The sequence below is a fragment of the Myodes glareolus genome, chromosome 7, assembly GCF_982192425.1.
Source record: "Myodes glareolus chromosome 7, mMyoGla1.1, whole genome shotgun sequence".
In the NCBI taxonomy this organism is placed as follows: domain Eukaryota; kingdom Metazoa; phylum Chordata; class Mammalia; order Rodentia; family Cricetidae; genus Myodes; species Myodes glareolus.
Window position 1 is genome coordinate 89,670,919 of NC_142032.1, and position 23,588 is coordinate 89,694,506.

General features: G+C 45.3%; 1 protein-coding gene across 2 annotated transcripts in view; it reads right to left on the reverse strand.

The window, feature by feature from the left end:
• Insc (INSC spindle orientation adaptor protein) overlaps nucleotides 1-23,588 on the reverse strand; it is a 109,842-nt gene that overhangs the window by 83,633 nt on the left and 2,621 nt on the right. Inside the window, exons 1-2 of one of the 2 annotated variants that reach the window (XM_048460333.3) lie at nucleotides 992-1,105; nucleotides 260-360 (exon numbers count right to left, since the gene is read on the reverse strand). In XM_048460333.3, coding sequence (XP_048316290.1) covers nucleotides 260-321 — 62 coding nt within the window. In that variant the 5' untranslated portion in view covers nucleotides 322-360; nucleotides 992-1,105. Of the gene's footprint in view, nucleotides 1-259; nucleotides 361-991; nucleotides 1,106-23,588 lie in introns of those variants that run through there. The other variant, XM_048460330.3, reaches the window with a different exon arrangement.

A 23,588-nucleotide genomic window follows, 5' to 3' on the forward strand; every position in this document is an offset into this window, starting at 1 on the left:
TGCTTCTAGTTCCGAGGTCCATGGCCTGCCAAGTCAAATCTTGCACTGGTAACTCTCTGTGGACTTTCCAACCGGAAGTTGGCACCTCCGATGGCCACATATCTCTCCTCCAGACTAAATACCCTCAAACCCCTGTCTTCATACACTGCTTATACCACCTCCCTCCCTCTACCCACACCACTCCATTCAAGGCAGCTAGTACCTCCCAAGGACCAGATCTTAACAATCTTCCCCTGGGTAGTATAAGCGATTGACTTACCTCTGCCCTTGGAGAGGAATGGAATCCAGGTGGCGGCCTCCAGGCAGGGCCATCATGTTCATCCCAATCTGCAGCAATGCCTGCCCACAGCGGTCGGGACCCTGAAAAGACAGGCCAAGGTGGGCCTATGAGAGAGGAGGTACAGTCTCTTTCCTCTCAAATCTGGGCTCTGAGAATCCAAAGTAGGTGTGACGGAAGGTCTTCCAGGCTTCCTCTCCTCTGAAGTCCTCACACAGGTAAGGCAGGACTCAGATCTGACCTTCTTCCTAAATCCCTGGCTTACTCTAACCCCCTACAACCTTTCCCTTTGTCCTATTGCCAAATATTTACCCGTTTTGGTGTGTGACGGACACAGGGACACACAGGCCAACAAAGATTGTACAGGATATACATGTACTAAAAGAGCAGCCAAATGCGTTCCGCTTCAGGTGACATCATCTCACCGAACAGCAAGTGGACCGCTCAGGGTGTGACCCAAGGCTTTAGTGACTGTAGGCCACTGAGTCGTGACAGGGTGGATCTTAGGAAAGGTTTTCTTTCTCTAAGCAGAACCACCAGCTGAGACAGACTCTTCCCTATTAGACCCAGAAGAAAACGCAAATCGACTTCAGTGACAGCAATTATGCAGTCATGAGAGGGGCTAGTTACAGAACAGAGCAAGAGTGCAGAGAAAATTGCCTGGGTCCCTGACCAGAGACCCTCTGAGTCAGCTGATCCTGTGGTCTGACCCACCTCTACACTTCCTACATCTAAGATCCCGTACAGTCTTGTTAGTGAAGTCAGAGTCACAAAGTCCTGTCAAAAGTATACTCATGGGAAGAACGTGGATGGGGTTAGAGATTTCCAATGCCAGAGCTGAGAGTTCACTTGGCTTACTTTAACCTCACAGTAACAAGCTTCAGGGTTGGCCCTTCTCCCTCATAAAACCAACCACCCAGCTATTGATCTCTCCTCTTACCTCACCTCACCTCACCCCTTCTGTGCTTGAGAAAGAATTTTCTCCACATTCCCTCTTCATTCTCTTCCTGCAGAATGGACCTCTAATCCAAGAAGAGAGTGGATTGCTACCCTTTTAATAGTAACACTATTACACTGGTAGGCATATCTTACCAGGTAGGTCCTCATTGTAGTTCACAGGATGCGTTGCTGGGTAGCAACATTAATGATTTTTCCTCTCTAAGCAGTTTTAATAGCACCTAATTCCAGTACTGTGAAAGCTAGACAGCTGGAAGGAAATTCCAGCTCAGCTTGATTTCTCAATGTCTTCTAACCCAAATGTGTGGTGTCTTCAGCAACAGAGTTTTACAGTCTCATTCTGGTGGGTAACCAAGAGCATTGCCAATCACCTGTAATGTTCTGGGTCAGGGAGGTCCTAAAAGCCCCTAGAACATAAAGAGTGTAAAGGAAAATCCAAGTCTTCCAGGGTAAAATCTAACGCGATGAGATAACAATAATAAAATGACATTCTTATTTATATCTTTATTGTAGAGAAGAAGGGGCAAGTGCAAATATTGAAGATAATTTAAGGCTTATGTGGCAGATTCGAAGACTAGAAGATGCTTAGCAAGCATCAGGGCCATTTACAGTGTAAACCGAAGGATTCTGAAGTCAAAGAAAAGGCCATGTAATCCTGGAGGGAGTCCTGGCTCTGATTCCAGTTGAATCTGAGAGACTCGTCAGATGGACATCCTCCATCTGAGGAAATACAGTAGTCATGGACAAAAACCGAGATGCACACAAATGTTTGCACTTCTATGATAAGATTCAGAAAACATGGCTTGGAGACCACAACATTCTGGCAGTGACTTCTACCCATGATCTGGGCACCTTCAGAAAGGAGCAGCAGGTGTTTCATTCATGGCTGCCCAACAGTGATGCAGGTGGAGCCCACAGGCCAACAAACCTTCATTAGGGTGTTCTCTTGAATCCTGTGTCTTTTCACAGACAGGGATTGTCCCTGGGGGACATGTGAAGTTTTTATATATCACTAACCCACTCACAGGCTCCATTTTAAGACTTTTTATTCTCAATATTAGAGTAGGAATAGGACCCTACACAATGACCACAATATAGTCAAGAGTCACTGTAGGACCATAGCTTATACTCATGGGGCTGACAAACAGATAAAAGAGACTCTCTGGAAGACCAGATAGTAAACACCAGGCATTCAACCTAGATGATGTTTATGAAGATCCCATACTAATTCTAATAGCTGATATTCATAGAGCAAGAACTATGTGCCAGGTGCCCTTTTAAATACTTCACACACTATTAACTCATAGTATATTATTATCCCCTTATAGAAGAGAGAAATATTTACTGGAGACAGTGCACTAGAATCCACGTGTGAGACTTGAGGACTGTACTGGAGGTTTCTCCCCTGCCCACTAATTTCCGAATAACCACTCTAAGGCTTAATATTAATTACAACCTATTTGACCTATTAGTTCAGATTTATTATTAACTAGCTCTTACAACTTAAATTAACCCATTTCTATTATTTTATATTTTACCACAAGGCTCATGGCTTGTTACCTCACATCTTGCTTCTCCAACAGTTGCTGGCATCTCCCTGACTCTGCTCTTTTTTTCCCTGTATCCCTTTTTGAATTTCCTGCCTGACTCTATTCTGCCAGGTTATTGGTCAAATCAGCTTCTTTATCAACCAATGGGGATAAAACGTATTGACAGCCTGCAGAGAGACACCGTATATCAGAGGATAGGTGCTGAGCAGGTGAAGATGATGAGAAGCATGGCTCCATTCCCTGGAGGCTCTACCAAGCTCCAAGGAACTTCACTAGAAGCCCCAGCTAAAGTATCAAATATGGCTGCTACCCTTACAGTGTGGACTGCCAAGCGTGCAACTATCACGGAATTTCTCCCACCAGGTCACCACCTCTTTATGATGCCCTTACATCACCAGCATCCCACTGTCCTAGGTCCTTCCCATCCTCTGAGCAAAGGTTCAGATAGTTAAGACCAATCCAGCGCTACCTGGTCCATCAGGAAACCAAGAAGGATTCAAGGGGACACCCTACTTCTTAGTGGTATGAAAGAAAGAGTTTAAACAAGGGGATGATAAGTTCAAACCCCGATATTACCTGGTTAGCATGTGACCTTGGGAAATCACTATGCCTCAGTGACAGTGGCTTGCCTAACTATACTATTCTAGAAGCTCCCTGAGGATTAAGCGCATTCAAAGGGCTCTGACATTGTGCTTGGATGGGAAGGTGAACAAGGGAGTACCCTTTCCTTAAGAGCTGGAGTTGAGAAACGTAGAAGAGGCGAAAAGGGCACATGTAGATGTAACAGCGAAGAGGAACCCTCTGCCCACCACCCACCCCCACCAAATCGCTCCCTGGATTCTTAGTCTTGGGTTTTCCTTCCTTGTGTTTTCCTGGACTGTATCACACCATGAGTGTCTGCTCACAAAGACCTGAAGCCCTGAGTATTTCTGACTTCATTCAACTCAATAGATCAATTTAGATGACTTAGTTCTGCGACCAGGTCTCATTGGAGGCAGCCTTTGCTCACCTGCACTTAGCTAAGGAGACTGACCTTCTGCAGGAAGTTGAGACTACTTACGGTAAAGTATTCCATTAGAATCAGAAGAAAAAGGTATTTCTGCTTTTGTATCTAATGGGACAATCTGGGGACAGCTCATAACACAGCTGCGATTGTTTAATCTGATGAGTTCAGTACAACTGACCACACGGGAGAGACAGTAAATACTGTGGAAATCACTCAGTTCAGAGACAGTACCAAGAGACTGTTTGGGGTAGCAGGAGAGCAGGACCATGCATCTAGGACTCTGGTCCCTCTTTCTCCAGGACTCCAGAGTACAGAGACTGTAAGTTATGGGGCCATTTTGCCAGCCAGTCATTCTAAGTCATTCCACCTTTAGAGCTAAAACATCTCTTAGAGAAGAACACTACTTCATTGGAAAATCAGATAGAACTTTTCTAGGGCCCCACTTGCTTCCCATCTGCAGAATGGGACACTTGTAATATTAAGATAATCCTCAGACAAACATTGTTCCTCTGGTCTCTAACATATGCCCCTACTTCCCACATCTGAGAAATACCCCTATGTTATGAACTTTCATGATATAATTTGTAAACAGAAACAGTCAGGCAATTTGTATGCAACCCTTTGCAGCAGAAGCAAATACCAATCAGTCACACAGAACAGAAACCCATGACCTCAGCTTTATCAGTTGTGTGCAGAGCTTGGATTTTGAACCTGGGAGGTTCTTCCTGGAGCCTGTGATTGCAGGAGAATCAAGTTCTCCTGTACCTGGTATGCAGGTAATGCTTTGAAATAGCCCTGCAATGTATCTTTTGTATTACAGTTTTCTTCCTTAATCGGTGAATTTGTGCATAATGCCTAGCAGATAAAGTCTGGTAGATTCTGCATGCACAGCCTGCAAATCATTCCAAAGAGTTTCTCTTCCTTCATTCTCTGTATGTCACTACCCCAGTCATTTCCCACTTTAGCCTATGAAAGAACTCTTGGAGGTCACCACCTATCACTTACTTCTCTCCGGATTCATTCAACTCAAAGCTTTCTCAATTCAATTTCCAAAGCGATCTAAGCACAAGTCAAATCACATCATCTCACTATTCATCCCAACCTCACAGCCACCACCAGTGACTTCCTACCACTACACCGAGGCTAACCTACTAGCCCACCCCCATCTATGAAGACCTGACCCCTGACTACCACTATAACCTTTCATCTGGTCCCTCTCTGCTGTCCAGACACTCTGGCTGTTGTTCATTTTAGCGCCCACCTCTCCTCTTCCCAGGCACTTTCTCTTCCAGGAGAGTCTCACCTCCATCTTTCTCATCAAGTTCTCCCGATGGTCCAGGAGAGCTCTGCACAGACACCACCCCCAGAGCAAACTCCCCAGCCCACGGGGTCAAGTCCTTCATGGTGAGAGCTCCCTTAGTGTTTCCCCTCCTCAGGACCTACCAAACTGACCGTGGCATCAGCAACTTGACCGTGGCATCTCCCCTAAGGGTCATGGGATAGGCACAGAGGCTTTGCCTGCTCAGTGCTGCCTCCTCTATACCTGATGTGTTGTCTGATACATAATGATTAATAAAGAATTGTTGACTGACTAGATGAGATCTTGTTGACATAACTTCAGTTTCTTCACTGATAGACAGTGGTAACCATTTCGGTGTTGCCCAAGTGTTCAGAGGGGCTATGACGGTGACATAAATAAAGACACACGTCCCTTTCACGTTCTTGCGCTCCTCACTGCCTGATCATGCCCAGCTGGGCAGCTTCCCTTCTCAATTCAGATCTGTGTTTATTCAGCTCCTCCAGGTGGACCGAGGGATGAACATTCAGGATGCAGTCATCAAAACCGCAGTGACAATCAAGAGAGATCTGGAGGACATCTGGGAGCAAAAGGTGGGGAGGAACGGCCACGGAGAGCTTCTTGGAGCATGGTACCAAAACTGAAACTCCAAAGGAGAATCTGGAATTATTAAAAAGGTGGTTGGAAGAAAAACTGAGGAGAACATTCAGTGGGTACCAGATCCTAAATACCATGAGGTCAGGAAGCAGATGTATCTGGAAGGTGGAACATTCTAGAATATTGGAATGTAAAAGAGAGATGGCAGACTTTAGAGGAAAATCCATAATAACGCAGGAAAATGGGTGGCCATTTTTAGCAGGGAGAGGAACAGGTCACATCTGTGGTGACCCTCAAAGGCAGGTTGGGATTTTGTCAATAAAGGAAGGGACAGTAACATTCAGGGCCAACGGGGCAGTCTGGACTGTATCAGAAAACGTTGTAAGAATTTGGGACCCAAATGTTTCTCAAGAAGCTGGAGGGAGTGTGCCATACGGGAAAGGAAATAAAAGATGCTGATGTTTTTAGTCTCTAGGTATCCGTACTGTGGGTGGAGGAGCCACTGCAGATGTTGGGGTAAGGAAGCCAAGGGATGAGAGTGGAGCTGCTGAGCAGTGGATGAGCTCCAGAGAGGGAGAACAGCTCCAGGGGCCTTGATCCGGAAGACAGCGGGAGCGTCCAGGGAGAGCACTAGAGCCCTAGGAACACAAAGGAAAAAGAAGGAACAGAGAAAAGCTTTGGAGGTAACAATGAGTCCTCAACATCTGAACTCAGGGCCTACGAACTGGGACAAGAATGGGGGTGGTCACTGGAGCCATCCCTGAGGCACTACCTGGGTGCGTGACACCCTACAGCAATCAGATACTTCAAGGACTCTCATCCCCGAGGGAGTTGCAAGAAACCAAGCAAGCTGCCACCTGGCCCTGCCTAGCAGACTGAACCTCATGAAATATAGAAAGTGCTGGCTCCCTGGAGAAAGCCCTGGTGGTCCCTCACAGCTGTCAGGCCAGGAGGCCAAGAAGCAGGCAGAATAGACCTTCAGGCCCCGAAAGGTCTGTGTGATACAGAACAGTTCCAGCAAAGCACAGAAGAGGCCCCAACCCTCTGACTGATGAACTGGATCTATCTACCTTCGAGACTTTACCTAAAAGGGCACAAAAATTCTATCTATGAAACTGATGTAAGATTGCCCTCTGTATGCTGTGAATGTGTCTTGTTGCCATTGGTTAATAAAGAAGCTGCTTTGGGCCTATAACAGGGCAGAATAGAACAAGGCAGAAATTCCAAGCAGAGATAGAAGAGAAAAGTAGGCGGAGTCAGAGAGAGGCCATGTAGTCTCCAAAGGAGAAAGATGCCCGGAACTGTACCAGTAGGCTGCAACCTCATTGTAAAATACAAAATAAAAGAAATGGGTTAATTTAAGATGTAAGTTAATTAACAAGAAGCCCAAGCTAATAGACCAAGTAGTGTTTTAATTAATATAGTTTCTGTGTAATTATGTCAGGTCTGGGCAGCCAGAAATGAATGAGCAGTCCTAGCCTACAGGAAACTATATCACAAACTTCTCAGGACTGAGTCTGTGGTACCCAGGAATAAATAGGCTAGTCTCCTTAGAGGATCTTACATCAATCATACTCTTAGGATATTAGAACATGTGGGCATCTTGGGACCAGCTCCTTGCCACTTAATAACAGCAATAACTACGAAGAGAAAGAGGGTGGAAAACGCTTAATGGCTATAAGACTGTTCTAAACACATTACCCTTAGTCTTTAAAGCGGTTACCTTAGTTAGGTTCCTATGTCATCTCTGTTTCTCAGATGAGTAACAGAAGCATAGAAGAAGCTAATGTAGCCAAATGGAAGGATAAGTTCACAGGGAGAGAAATCTTGCTGAAGAACACAGCTATGCCCGGGTCACGCACACGCGTCTTGTAAACTGCTTGTCAACCCCTGGGAAATTTCAATATGCCTTTGCCTTGAAGAGATCTGTAAAAAGATCAACCAAGGCTTGCCATAGTCTGTGGTAGGAAATCAGTGGGGAACTGGTGCCCAGTTGTAAATCACAGATATCTCAGCCTGCTTTTATTATTTGTTGTGATTATCATGTGCAGGGAAGCCACATACTAAGGGAAACTCAAGGGCCCTTATTGGATACTATCTTTGTATGAATGAGCTAGAATAGGTAATTGTGTAGCACAATTAATAAAAACCCAGAGACAGATATTGGGGTTCAACGTGGTCAGAAAAGCAAAACAGCCAGCCACTGACTCTTATCTCTACCTCAGTCCAAAATGGCGATCCTGCCTCCAGGAATCTCAGAATGAGACTGTGAGAACTGTCTCCTCCCATCTTGTAATCATCTCTAGTGCTGGAGTTAAAGGTGTGGACCACTACCACCTGGTTTCTACAGCAAACTAGTGTGGTCACTGGGATTAAAGTGTGTCACAACTACCTGGTCTGTAAGACTGACCAGGGTGACTGTTTTACTCCCCGATCTTCAGGCAAGCTTTATTTATTAAAATACAGATGAAATATCACTACAGTTAGCTCAGTAATATGCATGAGTCTCTAGAGACACAGACACAGAGAGAAAAACATCCAGTACTAGCTAGTTTGATGTCAACTTGACACAAGCTACAGTCATCAAAGGAGAGGGAACCTCAATTGAGAAAATGACTCCATAAGATTCAGCTATAAATCAATTTTTAAATTAGTCATCAGTGGGGGAGGGCCTAGTCCACTGTAGGAGGTGCTACCCATGGGTGACTAGTCCTGGGCTCTATAAGAAAGCAGGCTGAGCAAGCCATGTGGAGCAAGTCAGTGAGCAGCATCCCTCTATGGTGTCTGCATCAGTTCCTGCCTCCAGGTTCCTGATCTGCTTGAGTTCCTGACCTCACTGCTTTTGATGATAAACTGCTATATGGAACTGTGAATAAAATGAACCCTTTTCTCCCTAGGTTGTTTTTGGTCATGATGTTTCAATACAGCAATAGTAATCCTAAGACACACAGCATAAGGTATCCCTGCTGGAATCCAAGCACCCAGAACCTGATTTATACGACCACTCATCTCTAAACGGTGTCACACCATCCAAGTAAACCACAATGCAGCCTCCACCAAAAGTCTTGTGTAGAATCAGAAAAGCCACTGCTACCTCCATGACATGTCTTGCAATGCAGCCTCCCTGGTTCTGGGCCAAAGACTACCCAGCTGCCCTGTGCTTTAGAAGATGCACAGGAAGCTATTCTCTCTGGCACCTGGTTGAGATCAATATTTTTTATGAAGGTTGTAACTGAGAAACTGGTGGCCAGAACTCTGAGACCTGAGAGAGACTATTCCCTGCAAAGGAGCTTGCCTGGGCTTTTGAGCCTCCCCTACCAGAGTTCTGTGGATTAAGAATATACATTCAGGGGCAGACTCCCCAAGTTTATCTGTGTGTGACCTAAAACACCAGGTTTCATTTTTCTACTAGATGGGACACATAATCAATATAAAACGAGAATTCTATATATATATCAGTGAGTTTGTATCTACATGATCAGATGGGGTTTTGGTGTAAAGATCATGCCATGTCTCTTCTGATGAAAGCCCAGAAGTACAGGAAGAAGTGAGAGACCATTCTGTCAACTCAATTCTAAGTATTCAAAGGCCTTTTCATCCTAAAACTTTAAATGATTTCTTTTTACTTTCTAACTTTCCCTGATATAAATATTACCCAACTTCTCAGATGTTGCCTATCTTTGATTTGCAGAAGAGAAAGATCTTCCCCACTGGGCCCAGATCCCAGGGTATTAAAATTAACCATCACCATGCTCCAAGCTAATGACTTACTGGTTCTAACTGCCACAAATAGACATAACTCTCAGATAGAAGCCATTAGAGAAAATTGAATAGCTCCAATGTGGCAAAAATTTGGATACATCCTATTTCATAAATCACATGCAGAGGTCTCATTGGGCAAGCTATTTCCCTTTCTGTGTCATGATGAAGACCCAACTGGAAGGGGTCTATAGACTCTTGAGAAAGAGGACATAGGAAGGAGAATTTACAACATCTTATATTCTTATGAATGGAACCTTTGCTTTCTTCTCAATCCATGTGAGGATGATAGCACAGAAGTAACAACCAGGACAAGTCAGGCACCTCTGGTACCTTCTTTCCTTTCCCCAGTCCTCTGCACTGGTGGTCACAAAGAAGCCTTTGGAGAGTAGAACACTGAAGTAACAGAAATGCATGATTAACCCCACTTTAGCTCTTTGACCTTTGATTTTTTTAATCTATAAGATCAGAATAGAACCCATTCTGTGCTGTTAGACTGTACTAAGTGTTGTGTAGACTGCCTACACAACACTTCAGAAGCAAATAACAACCTAAGAATCTACTAGGACCCAAAACCAATTAATAAGACAGTATATGAGAAGTATCATGGTATCCTTCCATGTGCCCAATTTCTCACCTAGATGTCAAAGATCTGCTCTCCCCCAAAAGGCTGAAAGGGATATTCTATTACATGCATTGGAAAGAAGCAAAAGGAATTTGAATATAAAGAAAAATCAGTACATAGATACTGCTGTGATTTAAAAATTCAAGTTCCCACCTGGATATAAAAATAAAATGCCCAGTGTGAGAGCCTAGGGAGCTAAAACCTATGATAGTGAAGCCCTACAAATGGATGAACACTATTGTATAAGAGCTCACAGAGTGAGTTTGTGATGTAGGAGGGTCTTCTGTTTTGTGTTGATTTCATTGGTTAAATAAAGAAACTGCCTTGGCCTTTTGATAGAACAGAAAATTAGGTAGGCGCAGTAGACAGAACAGGATGCTGGGTAGAAGGCAGTGTGGAAGACGCCATGGCTCTCCGGTCCAAGACGGACATAGGCTAGAATCTTGCTAGTAAGCCACAGTCATGTGGTGATACACAGATTTATTAGAAATTGGTTAATTAATATGTGAGAGTTAGCCAAGAAGAGGCAAGAGATAATGGGCCAGGTATTGTTTAAATGAAAACAGTTTCTCTGTTATTATTTCCAGGGCTAAGCTAGCTGTGCAGGAGTTGGGTGGGATGAAAAGCAGGCCTGCTCGCCTCACCACTACACTACAGGTTTGCTATCATGATCTTCCCATCTTCTGCTCACACGAAGACCAGTCCTTTCTGCCCTCTGGAGGGTGTACCATTCAGCTATCACCTTGGAAGAAAAACAGTGCCTCTCTAGATGCAAACTCGTGGGTTCTTGATATTGGGCTTCCTAACCTCCGGTACTGCGAGCCAATGCATTTCGGTCCATTTGGGCATTTGGAAATAGCAGCAAAGGACAGAAAGCATGCTTTGAATTGAGCACAGACAAACCCTGCAACATTTCTGTGTTTAGCAGCACTAGTCCTGAAGAAACAGCTACCATCCCAGCTCGCATACCATGTGGCCAAGGGTTTTATGGAACATTCAATGGACAAGTCAGTCTGAATCAGAACCTTGGCTCAGCCATTAGAGTAGAGTATCCTCACCAGCTCATTAATGAAAAGAAAACATAGACATGATTTAACCCACTCCAAGGCTTGACTCATTCTGTGTTTCTAAACAACATAAGCCAGAGTGTGAGAAAGCACAATCATTCTCAACACACTGCTGAAATATCTGTAATGTGTAGAGCTAAACAATCCTTTAGGTTTGGAAAGGGGGATGTCAGAAACACCGTCTACGTCTTCCCACTCAAGTTAACTATGTAGACCTCAAACATGAAGGCCAGAATCTGTAGACTGTTGCTTCAACAATACTTGTCACTATTTCCAGCACTCCACATGACACACAGCACTTGGACGGTGTCTAAGGCACAGTAAGAGCTCAGTCAACATGAGAGTGGGCTTGAGTAAAGTCGTATCCATTCTTTCCTACCCACTGAATCCGTCTCCAAGACACGGCCATCTCTGCTCACACACATTCATTCATAAGAGCAGCTAATATTGCCACCGCCATGCAATTCTAAGATGCAATTTATCATACCCTAACCAATGGCAACTTGACTTTGCCATCTTTCCTTTTTATGAAGCAGCAGGGTGTCTTTCATTTTAATACATCTTAAATTCAATGAAATGTGATATGTGATACTTAACTATGTGCCAAGAACTTCTCTAAGTGTTTCAAATAAATAAAACACATTTACACCCCCAAACATCCAAAACAATCCATCCCACTGCTGTGCCGGTTTCAGAGAAGACGAAACAGAAAACTGTAAGTCCCTTAGCTTGTTAGCTTACATGGTTAAAAAGTTGAGTGGGGGAAAAAACATTACCTTCTCCTCCAGTCCCCTCAACATATCACTGTTTTCAGCAACTAACTTTTATCTTGCAACAGAGCCTTTTTAGTTAGTTAGTTAGTTAGTTCAGAGCCTCTTTCTTAAACTGAAAACTAACATTCTGTTTTTCATTCCAGTAAAATGATAGATCAGACAGTTTAAAATACTTCTCCATGAAAATGGCTTTAAATATAAAGATATTTATAAGCATCAGTTACTACTCTTATTTGTGTGACAAAATCTGTCAAAAGAAACCTGAGGAATGAAAGAGCTGATGTTGGCGCATAGCTGGCCGGTGCAGCTCATCACGCTAGAAAAACACAGCTGCAGGAGAATAAGGTGCATTGTGACCACAGTCAGGAAGCAGGGCAATGAATGCAAGTGCGAAGCTGGCTTTCTCCTTCTTTTCATTTTAACTTAGGCCTGGAGCCCAGACCAAAGGATGGTGCTACCCACAATCAGGATGGGTCTTTGCCCTTCAGTTCAACCATTTTGGAAGCATCAACACAGACAAACTCAAAGATGTGTCTCCCAGGAGATTCTAAATCCACGGAAGCTGACAGGGAAGATCCACCACTTATGGTCTTAAAAATGTATCACTGAACTAGCAGGGAAAATGGAATAAATCTGGAGAGTCCAAAGCAGGCTGAGGTATCAAGAGGAGCTTTCCACTGAAAACATCTGTGAGATGTTGCCTCCCTCAAGTATTTGTTTCTTTCCGGTGTAGGGAGATAGGTGCTAAAGACTAGGGATTCCCAAAGGGGAAGAATCAAACACAAGCCCAGAAGAGAAGAAACTCAATGCATAGAAAAATGAGAAACTAACCTTCTCTGTAAAGTGTCCGTCATAAAATCTGAGAATTAATCACCATGGCATGACCCTCATAGAGACTGAGGCTTAGGTTTGCATCACCTGTTAGAGGATTGATGATGGAGCTCAATTAGAAATTTCCATTCCAAGAAATAAGAGAATTCTTGGAAACAGACCCAAGAAACAAAGACTACAAATTATAGCCATGCTATTCTAAGAAAGAACCCAGAAGAATGAAAAGATATATTGGCACGCTAAATGATAGAACAAAAGGAAGCTCAGAGGACACCGACACCTTCAAAAATGGGAAACCAAGGCTCTGAGTGAAGAATAACATAGTCTAATGAACATTTTACCACCATTGCTAGAAAGATAAGAGAGCATATGCGCAAAGTAGCATTCAAGCATAACAGATTCCATATCCAAAACTAACAGTGAGTATCAAACAAAACAAATACAAAAGAGGCAGACACCTTAGGAAGTTAAAAAGTCTAAAGAACACCAAAGACAGAGGGGATTTTGGAAATATCCAAAGGTAAGCGGATTCCATTACACGGTGGTTAGCGTGCTGGAAGTAGCCAGAGAAAAACAGGCGTAGAATGAACAGATCTGCGAAGTGTCAATCACAAGACAAAAGACAACCAGAAATCACCTGGCTGGGGAGGACTGTCCTGGAGCGCTGTGTTCAGAGGAATGCACTTCGTCAGAAAGTGGATGAAGTGAGACGGTCTCAGAAAAGTAAAAGTCTCACAAGAAAGAATTGCGAAGGTGCTCAGAGGAAATGGAATGCTGCATGGGAAGATGGAACAAACAAGGAGGACTGTACAGTCCCGGACACCAGCCTTAGGCTAGACTAAGCATGGGACCTCAGCGCTACCTCTGCACACACACACACACACACACACACACACACACACACACACACAGCAATGCCTTGTGGAGGCTGTGGCTCTCCCTGTGCTGCTCTCCCTCTGACTGGGAGGGTTTTCTCTTGTCGTGGTACCAGGCCACTTCACAGCCAAAGCCACGTTACCACTCAAGTTCATGGCAAGTTAGACATAACTGGCTGTGAATGAAAACTGCTCTTGAAGAAAGTCACATGAGTGCATAAAGTCCCGTCCATGGGCAGGTCTTCTGGTCAACCATCTCTGAGAGCAGACTCCTGCCCACCTTAGTCAAGGCTGAGAGGGAGAATACAGCATCCTCTCTGCCTCAAGCCCCGGCTTTATGCTAAAGATGAAGATGGATGAATTGTCCTCTTTATAGGATTTCCTTTTCCACTGGTAGAGATATGCAAATGCATAATCAAGTAAAGCACAGCAATTGGTGTAGCCTGAGTTCAATGAGATGCCTAGCTTTCTCTTGCCGTGGGAGAGCACTCTCTATGCAGACATCCTGGCGGGAATGGAGATACTCTTAAAAAAAAAAAAAAGTCTTACTCCTCCCTTTACCTATCAGACTATTGAAACAACTGTCTCCAGGAAATTGAAATTCTCCCAAGAGCTGGAAGAAGGAAGAGCTGACATCCAGTGCTGGCCAGGAAAGATTGTCTCCAGAAAGTACATACCTGATGATGGCAACTCGCCATTCCATCTGAGAGGAGAGACTGGAGAGAGACAATGAAACAGGCAGGACGACACCTTGACCAGGATTAGTTAGTGATACACACCTCTTACCTTCAAGCAATCTAAACCTTATATCAGGTCCCTGAAGACAAACTTGGGAGGTCACTGGTCCTCCTTATGTGTCCCTCCTCCCATATGACCATACTGGACAATCTCCTTTCCAGAAACCAGATCCCAGTCTTCTTCCTATAGCTTACTCTTCCCCAAGCCCAGGCCACGCTATGGTCTATGTTCAAAGATGGCTTCAAGTGACAAAAGACATCTGAAATTTATCCGAATGATGAATGCTCATGTCTCCTGCTGACTGTAATAGCCACTGGACACCCCAATCACTGTATTCCCAACTACTGTACCGCTAGGGCACAGCATTCCTGCTGCCTATAGTCCCAGACATCTCACCCAAGGCTGGTACAGTCTTGCTGGTCCCCAGCCCCAGCCTACCTTGCCTATGCTAATGTCTGTCTCATTCTCTTCAAACCCAATCCTCACTGTAAATCCCTCCTGGAAACCTGCAGCATCTTTCAGCCCCATGTCTCCATGCACATCTAAGCTCTGTCTCCTCCTCACAGCTGTCAGCCCCTGACCCCAGCTCTCCCCACATCTTTTAGCACTACCAACCTGTACTCCCATAGGTCCCAGCCCCAATAACGCTGCCATAGTCTCCTCAGGACTAGCCTGCCAGGACCAGCAGGCTAGTCCTGAGGAGATTTAAAAAAGGCCATTGCTTGAATCTTCCTCTGGCCTTCATGACAGGGCTACTGCAACACTGCAGTATTGACTCCATTTGTGCCGGATTTGCTGAAAATGTTTGACTTCCTAACGGCCCAGTGACTTCCTAGAACACTTTGTCTTCCTGTTAGGGCCAAAGTCCACAAAGATACGCCCACAACAGCTAGTATCCTGCCTGGGGTTCCACATGTTAGAAACCACCAGGCCTGGAGCTGGAGTGACGGCTTCGTCATTAGTAGCACTTGTTGGTCCTCCAGAGGACCCCAGTTTCATTCCCAGCATCCACATTAGGCAGCTCACAACTGCCTGTAACTCCAGCTCCAGGGGATTTGACATTGCTGGCTCTTCTAGCATCTGCACTCACACGCACGTACCCACACACAGACACATGCCTTACACATAACTAAAATAAATAAAAATTAAAATTAGAAAATCCATGAGGCATGATGGAAAGATCCTATGGGACAGAGGGAATAGAGGGTCAGTTATGACCACCCTCTGTCCCTTGAGTTAACGGAAGAAGCTTTAAGTCCTCTCTCTTCTCTTTCGTCCCCTTCTGCAGTCTGTTCTCTTTATTGCTACCAAAGCGTGACCACACTCAACCTTTCCAATGTCACTCTTAGCATTGTGACTGCTGTATGAATAACACGCAGGAAACCTCCGGATCTGGCTGCCATTGCTGCATTGGCCTCCTTTGGACTCTGTCCTCACTTCACTCCGGTCATACTGACCTTCCTCACACATGCCTCCAGGCCTTCGCCCTTCTCTCCACAATGCTCTCATAGCTTGCACCTTTTCCTCCTCCAGGCCTCGGCTTGATCTTAACCAAAAGGCAGAGAAGATACTGACCTCTGCTTCAACAGTGCTTAACCAAAACCTTTTCCACTCTTGGAGCTCCTTCGCTATCTCTACCTAGTGCCGAGAACTGTGTTCGCATCCTGCATGCGACCAGTTGACTGTCTCTCAAACCAAAAAGCAAATCCTGCAAGGAACTGACATTGGCTTTCATCCGTCCAGCTTCTCGGGTGTCTAAAGCAATGCACAACCCATAGCAGATGCTAAGTAGATGCTTGAATAGATGCGAGAGTGAGCAAGTGGGTAAATGAGTCTGTAACTTAACCCCTTGGCGCCCTGGGCACTGTTCCAAGATGCTGCTATCTGATGGGGCTGCCATTGTCCTCTCCTGCTCAGTCCCAACCCTGTCTGCTTCAGCAGATGGACAGCACACGTTTGGAGAGTTTCGTAAATGACAGTCCCCGGAAAACCGGAAGGACAGCAGCATCTGTAGAGGCGGGGCCGGGGCTACCACTGCCTTGTTTCTAAATGCCGTATTTTAAAGCTTGTTCTCCCTACACCTCCAGCCTCTCTAATTCCACAGAAGTAAATGACAATCAAGGCAGAAAATTAAAAATAAAAAAACAGCTCCAGAAGGCCTGAGCCCTGATCTCCTCCGCAGTCCAACAGCCACTTTATATCAACTAGCTACTAGGTTGAGGAGCCAGTGCCTAAGCTATCAAGGAAGGGAAGTCAGGAAAGTGGAGAACAAGAAGGGAATCAGGAAAGGGAAGCAAGCAAAGAGAGTTGGTCAGCAGGAAAAAAGCAGACAGAGACAGAGAATAAACTGCCACACTAATCAACAGTAGCCAGTCAGCATGGAGCTGATCCCTTATGTGTCCTTACCTGGGCCGCTGGGCTGTGAGGACTATGGATTAAAATAGTTCAAGAGAGAAGGGGATCCTCAGCTTCCAGCATGGTGTATAAATCCAACATCAACTCTGGTTTGTCGATGGATGGGTGGGTGGGGGAATGGGTGGGTGGGGGTGACCAGAAGAAGAGAAAACAGATTGGTGGATGACAGGAGAGTGAGGGGTGCAGGAATGGGTGGGCCAAAGGGGCCACATGGCCTATTCTAACGCTTGACTTCTCTACAAGGGGCACTGGCTAGGTCTGTGCTCCCAGTTTCCTGCATTCCCTGCAGGCTTATACCCAGCCGAGTTGTATGTAGGCAGCTGGTGACCATATAATCATTCAGGAGACTGACCTGCTCCAGGGAACCTTCCTGTGGCAGTAATGATCTTTTCCCAACACATAATGTATGTGCTCAGCAAACCAGGGTGGGGAAAACAAAGAGGCCCAAGCTCAGGGATAGCGCTGGAGTTCAGCTGCCTTCTCAAGAGCAACCCTTGGGGTTATACAGGAATATGATGTGACCTGATCAGCATCCCCACAAATCTCCTAGGAGATAGTTTAAGTCATTGAGCCAAAGGATGGTACATGTTCCAAGATGAATGATTTACCTTTATCTTCAAATAAAGTTCTCACTTAAATGTTCTTTATGTTAAATGGTACCATCATCTTTTTGGTTGCTCAGTAACACTCCATCCATCCACCAACTTGCTCATTTATCCATCTATCCATTCACTCAACATGTCCTTGTGGCGTGTGTCAGCTGTATTCTGCTACCAACCAGGATACAGCGGCGTACAAAAGGGAAATGTCCCAGACAGCACAGAGCCATAAAATAAAACAAGATAAAATAAAATGTATTAATTATTACAGCAGCAAAGGAGATTCATACTGTGATGAGGTCTTTAGGAGGCACAATGTGTTTTAAAACTTTATAAAGTGGGATTTGATCTAGTCAGGGAGGTCACGGAAACTGAGGGATAGGTAGACATTCGGCAGGTGAGGAGAGGAAGGAGGAGCATTCTCGGCAGAAGAACAACCCTTGCGAAGGTCTATGGCAGCAGGGATTAAAGAACAAGCCTGAGAGAGGATCACCGAGACAAAGAGGGAGGGGAGTACTGTGGTATGGGAAGATGTGGGCAGGGCCAGACAAATGAGACCAGGTCAGCTTGTTTGGGTATTTGATCTTTATCTCAAGATCAGTTGGAAGCTACTGGAGTGTTTTAAAGTAGAGAAATGGCAAAAACCAGAAGTCCCCTTTGGTTGCTCTGTGAAGATATACTGGAGGACAGCAGGTATGGACATCTTGTCACTCAGGTATTTAGAGTGGTACCTTGAACTAGAGGATGCTGGTGAAGATGGAGAGAAGTGATGGGTTTAAGGGATACACACTGATGTGAACAGGCATGGGGGGTGGCTGATCCGGGTTTGGAGCAGAGAGATGAGGAGGCTTCACCTCTCTAGCTTAGAGATAGTGAGGATGATGGCTCCATCTCTCTGGTTTAGAGATGATGAGGGTGGTGGCTTCATCTCCATGTCTTAGAGATGATGAGGAGGAGGATTTCATCTCTCTTGTTTGTGCAGCTGTAGAGATGAGTGAGATCTGAAGCACCTGGTGAGGATCAGGTACTAAAATTGACAGGGCAGGAGGAAATGGACAGGCATTCCATGATGAATGTGTTGAGTTTGACAGCCTTGGAGACGTCAACCTGGGAGACTCCTTGACCGCCTCTCTGCTACTTTCTGTTTTCAACAGTTACTGCATCTCCGTATTGACTCCAAGCAATATTCTGGCTCTTTCCTCTCTAACTTCTTCCCCTCACACACAAGTCTTTTTAAATAATATCTCCTGAAAGAGGACTTCACTGAACCACCCTCTCCCTAACATGCCCATACCCTGTTACTCTCCACATTAGACTTAATGGATTATTTCTTCTAAAAAAAAAAAACACAGTATCATATCATCTTGGTTTGCTGTGAAAGGAATTAGACATACATGTCTTAGCTCTGCCAAGAGACCATATACACCAATAACAAGGGTATGGGGTGCCCACAATTGGGTTTCTAAATGTCATTACTCCATAAAAGAAGCCTGGGATCTTCAAACAAATGTCTCATTCCCAGCTGGAATAAAGAAGAATCAAAATAAACCCTAAGTTCTTGCTACTTCAGATAATAAGGAAGCACGCATGGAAACTAATTGAAGAGAAACAGAAGCCAGTTTACAACAGCCTCCCACTAACTGAATCTGAGATCGTGTGACTATCAGAACTAAAATAAACATAACACTTGATTCATCTGATGAATTAAAAATTTATGAGACCCCCCCAATTAAGGAAGAAAGGGAGGAATAGAGGGAGGGAGAAAATGAGTACTCTTTCTTATAAGAGAATAACAATAAATAAATATAAAAGGAACAATGAATTTAAAATTATGACTGATACATCACTATAAGCTTTATGAGAAATATAGTCTGTCTATATTCTCAAAATGTCTCTCCACAAGTTACTTGTTAACTTAGATGGAAAGAGCCGTTTCACTGTGGAAAACTGATAGACATCAGCAGAAGTGAGCAATGACTGCCTCCATCACCAGTCAGGGGCTTGATGAACCGAAAACTCAAGAGAACACAGTTCCCTGCCTAGATCCTGCAGACTAACTCCAGCTGTGCAGACCACCAAACACCCAACATGGAGGACACCTAATGCAATAGCCACCTGCACTGTTCAAAACAAGGGTGCAAGAGAAATAAAGCAGAGGAGACAACGGAGACACAAGAGTTAGAAGGAAGACAGTAAAGCCACAGATTATCAGGGCTGTAATAGATGATCTTTGTCAGCTTGACTGAAGCTGAAATCAGCCAGGAGACACACTTCTGGGCATGTCTGTGAGGATGTTTCCCAAGAGGTTTAACTGAATAATGAAGCCACACCACCCCAAATACAAGGGGGGGTAGGAAGCCAGATGAGTACAAGCACCCCACTTCCTCTGCCATTACACTCACATCTTCGCCATCCCAATAAGCTACATCTCCTCAAATCATGGACCAAAAAAGCACCCCTTTTGTTCCTTAGGCTGCTTTTGTCAGGGCTGTCACAGCTACAAGAAAGGTGAGTAACACAGCACAGCCTGCCCTGAGGCAGGAGACTGCCCTTCTTTAGACACACACTGAAGGATTTAGGGATAAAGAGGGAGTGTGTTTCTAATTCATTCTGAGATTGATCAGAAATATAAAAAATTGGTTTGCATTCACACTCTTAATAAAAATATAATTAATTGTGGTAATGTATTTATAACCATGAGATGTTGTTATACATGCAATAAAATTCATATATACGTAAGAAGGATGTATTTTCTTGTTATTGGAGAGAACATAAAGCAGAATGGTTTAAAAAAGATGTCAGACAATCAACTGAAAACTGGATAAAGAGAAATTTCTCATCTGGTCTTGCAAATTTTAATTAAGTTTAATATAGGATTAAAATTCAAAGTGACAGCGTATGCCTTTAATCCCAGCACTCAGGAGGCAGAGGCAGGCAGATTTCTGTGAGTTCCAGGTGAACTAGTTCCAGGACAGGCTACAAAGCTACAGAGAAACACTGTCTTGAAAACCAAAACAAAAAAATTCAAAGTGACATAAAATAGTAATCAGCTAATAAACGTCTAGTGAATGAATAAGTGAACTCCCGTTGGACATGAAAATGTCCAGTGCCCTGCCTGTAAATATGTGAGAACTATCTGGATAACTGAGCATAGCATCACGGTCCAGGACCCTTTCCAGGCCCTCTGCAGAGTCTCCTGTCTCATTCCAATCACAACTAAACCACACCACAGGCTCCAGTCACAGTAAGTGAGAGTCCCCAAAGCACACACTAAGAAAAGCTTTGTGGGGTCTAGAGAGATGACTCAGTGGATAAGCGCTTGCCATGCAGGCGTGAGGACCAGGGTATGGACCTCCAGTACCACACGAAAACACAGCAGCCCACTTGTAATCAGTGCTCAGGAGGCAGAGATAGGATCCCCAGGGCAAGCTTACAAAGCTAGACTAGCCCGTGGGTAAGCTCTGGGATCAGCAACTCCATAAAGGATGCAGAGAGTTTGAGGAAGACATTCGTGGTCACAGATGTGTATGCATTCCTGCACATACATGCGAAGACACACACACACACACACACACACATATATATATATACCAGAGAGAGAGAGAGAGAGAGAGAGAGAGAGAGAGAGAGAGAGAGAGAGAGCTGGTTTAGCTCCTGAGCACAAGCCTGTCCTCCTCTTCACTTTCTGGAATTTATTACCTTTGAAGATGAAGAGCATGAGTGTCCATCTCTGGAAAGGCCTCTCTGATGTGCACGGTTGGAGAGGACCCGGCTTGAATGGACCATATCTAGCAACAGACGGGCCTCTCTCTCTCTCTCTCTCTCTCTCTCTCTCTCTCTCTCTCTCTCTCTCTCTCTCTGTGTGTGTGTGTGTGTGTGTGTGTGTGTCTTGTCACATGGTCAGATGCTAACTTGGGGACTAGGGTGTTCCTCTGTCCCTTTACCGCATGCTTTGCCTGAGTCCTAAGAAATGGGTTCAATTAATATGTCAGACGTGAATTTGCAACTCAGTACTAACTGGACTTCTAGATTTCTCCCTGGGTTCTTCTTCACTGTCCTCAAAATGCACAGAGGGCTGAGGGAAAGGAGCTTGGCTCTCGTTTTACACAGAAGGAAGAGGGAACAGAGAAGGTAAGATAAGACAGCATTCTCAGAGGCTAAGATCTGGTGCCCACCTCTCTTGTGGTCTAGTGTTCTTTCGTGAAGACGATGGGACAGGAAGCAGGGAGATTGTCTTTCAGGGTTTGCTCTTTCTATGACAAATGCTAGATTTCTGATAACCCCCTGCTTCTATCATCACCAGTGAAATAAGACACACCCATTTTACAGGCCAGCAAACTGAGATTAGGCATTGGACCTTACTTTCTGCCTGCAAAACTTATGGGCTTTTCCTCTCGTATCGCCAGTGTGTGCAGCACAACTCTGACTCCATTAGGATGAATGACCTAGATGAAACATTCTGTCCCACAATGGCATCTTCGAAACCAGCAGGGCACACAGGCTCACAATGCAGCTCACACTCTCAGACCACAGGCCACACTTCCCAGGCTTTCCAAACCGAGATGTTTGGTTTGTAAGACTAGCCTTCCCTCTCTCCAGTGCAAACTGAATACCATACACAATTACCCAGCCAAACTGCTGACGCCCACAGACACTGCATCACGCCTGGCAGAATCCTGTCTGCCCAGAGACAACCTCAGGGGATCTGGGACACCCCAGAGCTTGGCACTGGGGGTACTTAGAGCTGGAGGAGGGGAGTTTGGACTGACAAGATCCTGGAGCTTTGGTGGAGTCTATATCCCAACAACAGAGATTGCTCTGGGGAAGAATAAAACCACAGAAGCCCAGTGTTACCCACCCCATGAGGCTGGCTGGGAGACCTTCACCTGGCCCATGAGGCCTTCCCTCATTTTGTACTCCCAAGTCCCAAGTCCCAGGGAGTGACTAGCACCATCTGAGGCTGGGAAGGCCAGGGATACCGCTCAGCCACGAAGCTGGCAATATTCACTTCCTAGTTCCAGACAGTGACAAGCCCTTAGCGACTCCCCTAGTTTTACCCGAAGGGACAGTTTTCCTGCTTTCAGGTTTCCATAATTGGGAGAGTTGCCTGTCCTTCTCAGTGGCCAGCGTCCGTCCACTGGAGACTCCAGAGGGCAGACCTGGCAAAGAAGTATGGCTGGCTCTGACCTGGGGCTTATTGGACCTAGCTCTGTTCCCTTGCGTCTAAACTGCAAGTGCCCATTTCAGAAGGGGTCTTAGAGGTTTCGTGAAACAAAAGATTTAAAGAGCTCATAACAAAGAACTGGCTTTTACTAGATGTTAAGTGTGGGAAATTGTGAGTGGACTTCCCGCTCACACATTCTGGCATCCCACACCGGGTTCTCTTGCTGGTTTTAAGCTTGCTTACCAGGTCAAGTTTCAGTGTCTGGAAGCCAACAGAGCACAACCAGGATGAGTACTCGGCAGAAGTACCGTCTCCTCTTCGAGGTCACATTTGTCCCGAAAAGAGCAAAACCACTAAACCTTACCCAGTAGCAGGCCCAGGGTATTTCCTCTTTCTCCTTCTGTGGTCAAATGCTTCTCACACAGTTAGCCTTGAGCATGGGCAGGGGCCACCATCTTTGTTGATTTGTCACTCGTGGAGTAGCAGACGCCCACACGGGGCTGGAAAGGTCACCACCAAGTACCTCAACCTCTACCCTGTGCAAGCATAGCCCCGGTGTGGGATTTTCCCCAAACGCAGCAACCACTACAACGAAAATAATCTCCCAGAAGGAATTAAATCTTTCACGAGCCTTGTGATAGCTTGAGCCCTGTTCTGGGTCTCTACCAGTAACAAATGGTTTTCTGCCTATCTGACAGACTTGAGACCCCTTCTAGAGAAAGGGATGGGGGCTGAACACCATCCTATGGCCTCCAGACTGAGGGGAGGAGACAAGATAACCCTCCATGGGCCCCTGCATGCTCTGAACTCTGACATTCTTCATCCCAACCTCTGTCTCCACAAGGCCTCAATCAAGTGGAGGGAAGCAGGGCTCAGACCCAAGAGACACAGACCTCCCAGCAGAGCCCTAGGCAAGGCAGGGTCACATGAGGAAGGGGCAGTCATGGGGCCATGGCCAGGTTTAGGGCAAGAATCAAACCCCTTTGGGCACCCAGACACTAGGGCTTTTGAGACACAGAGGGGCTGAAGCCCTCAGAGCAGGGGTGTTGATCAATGCC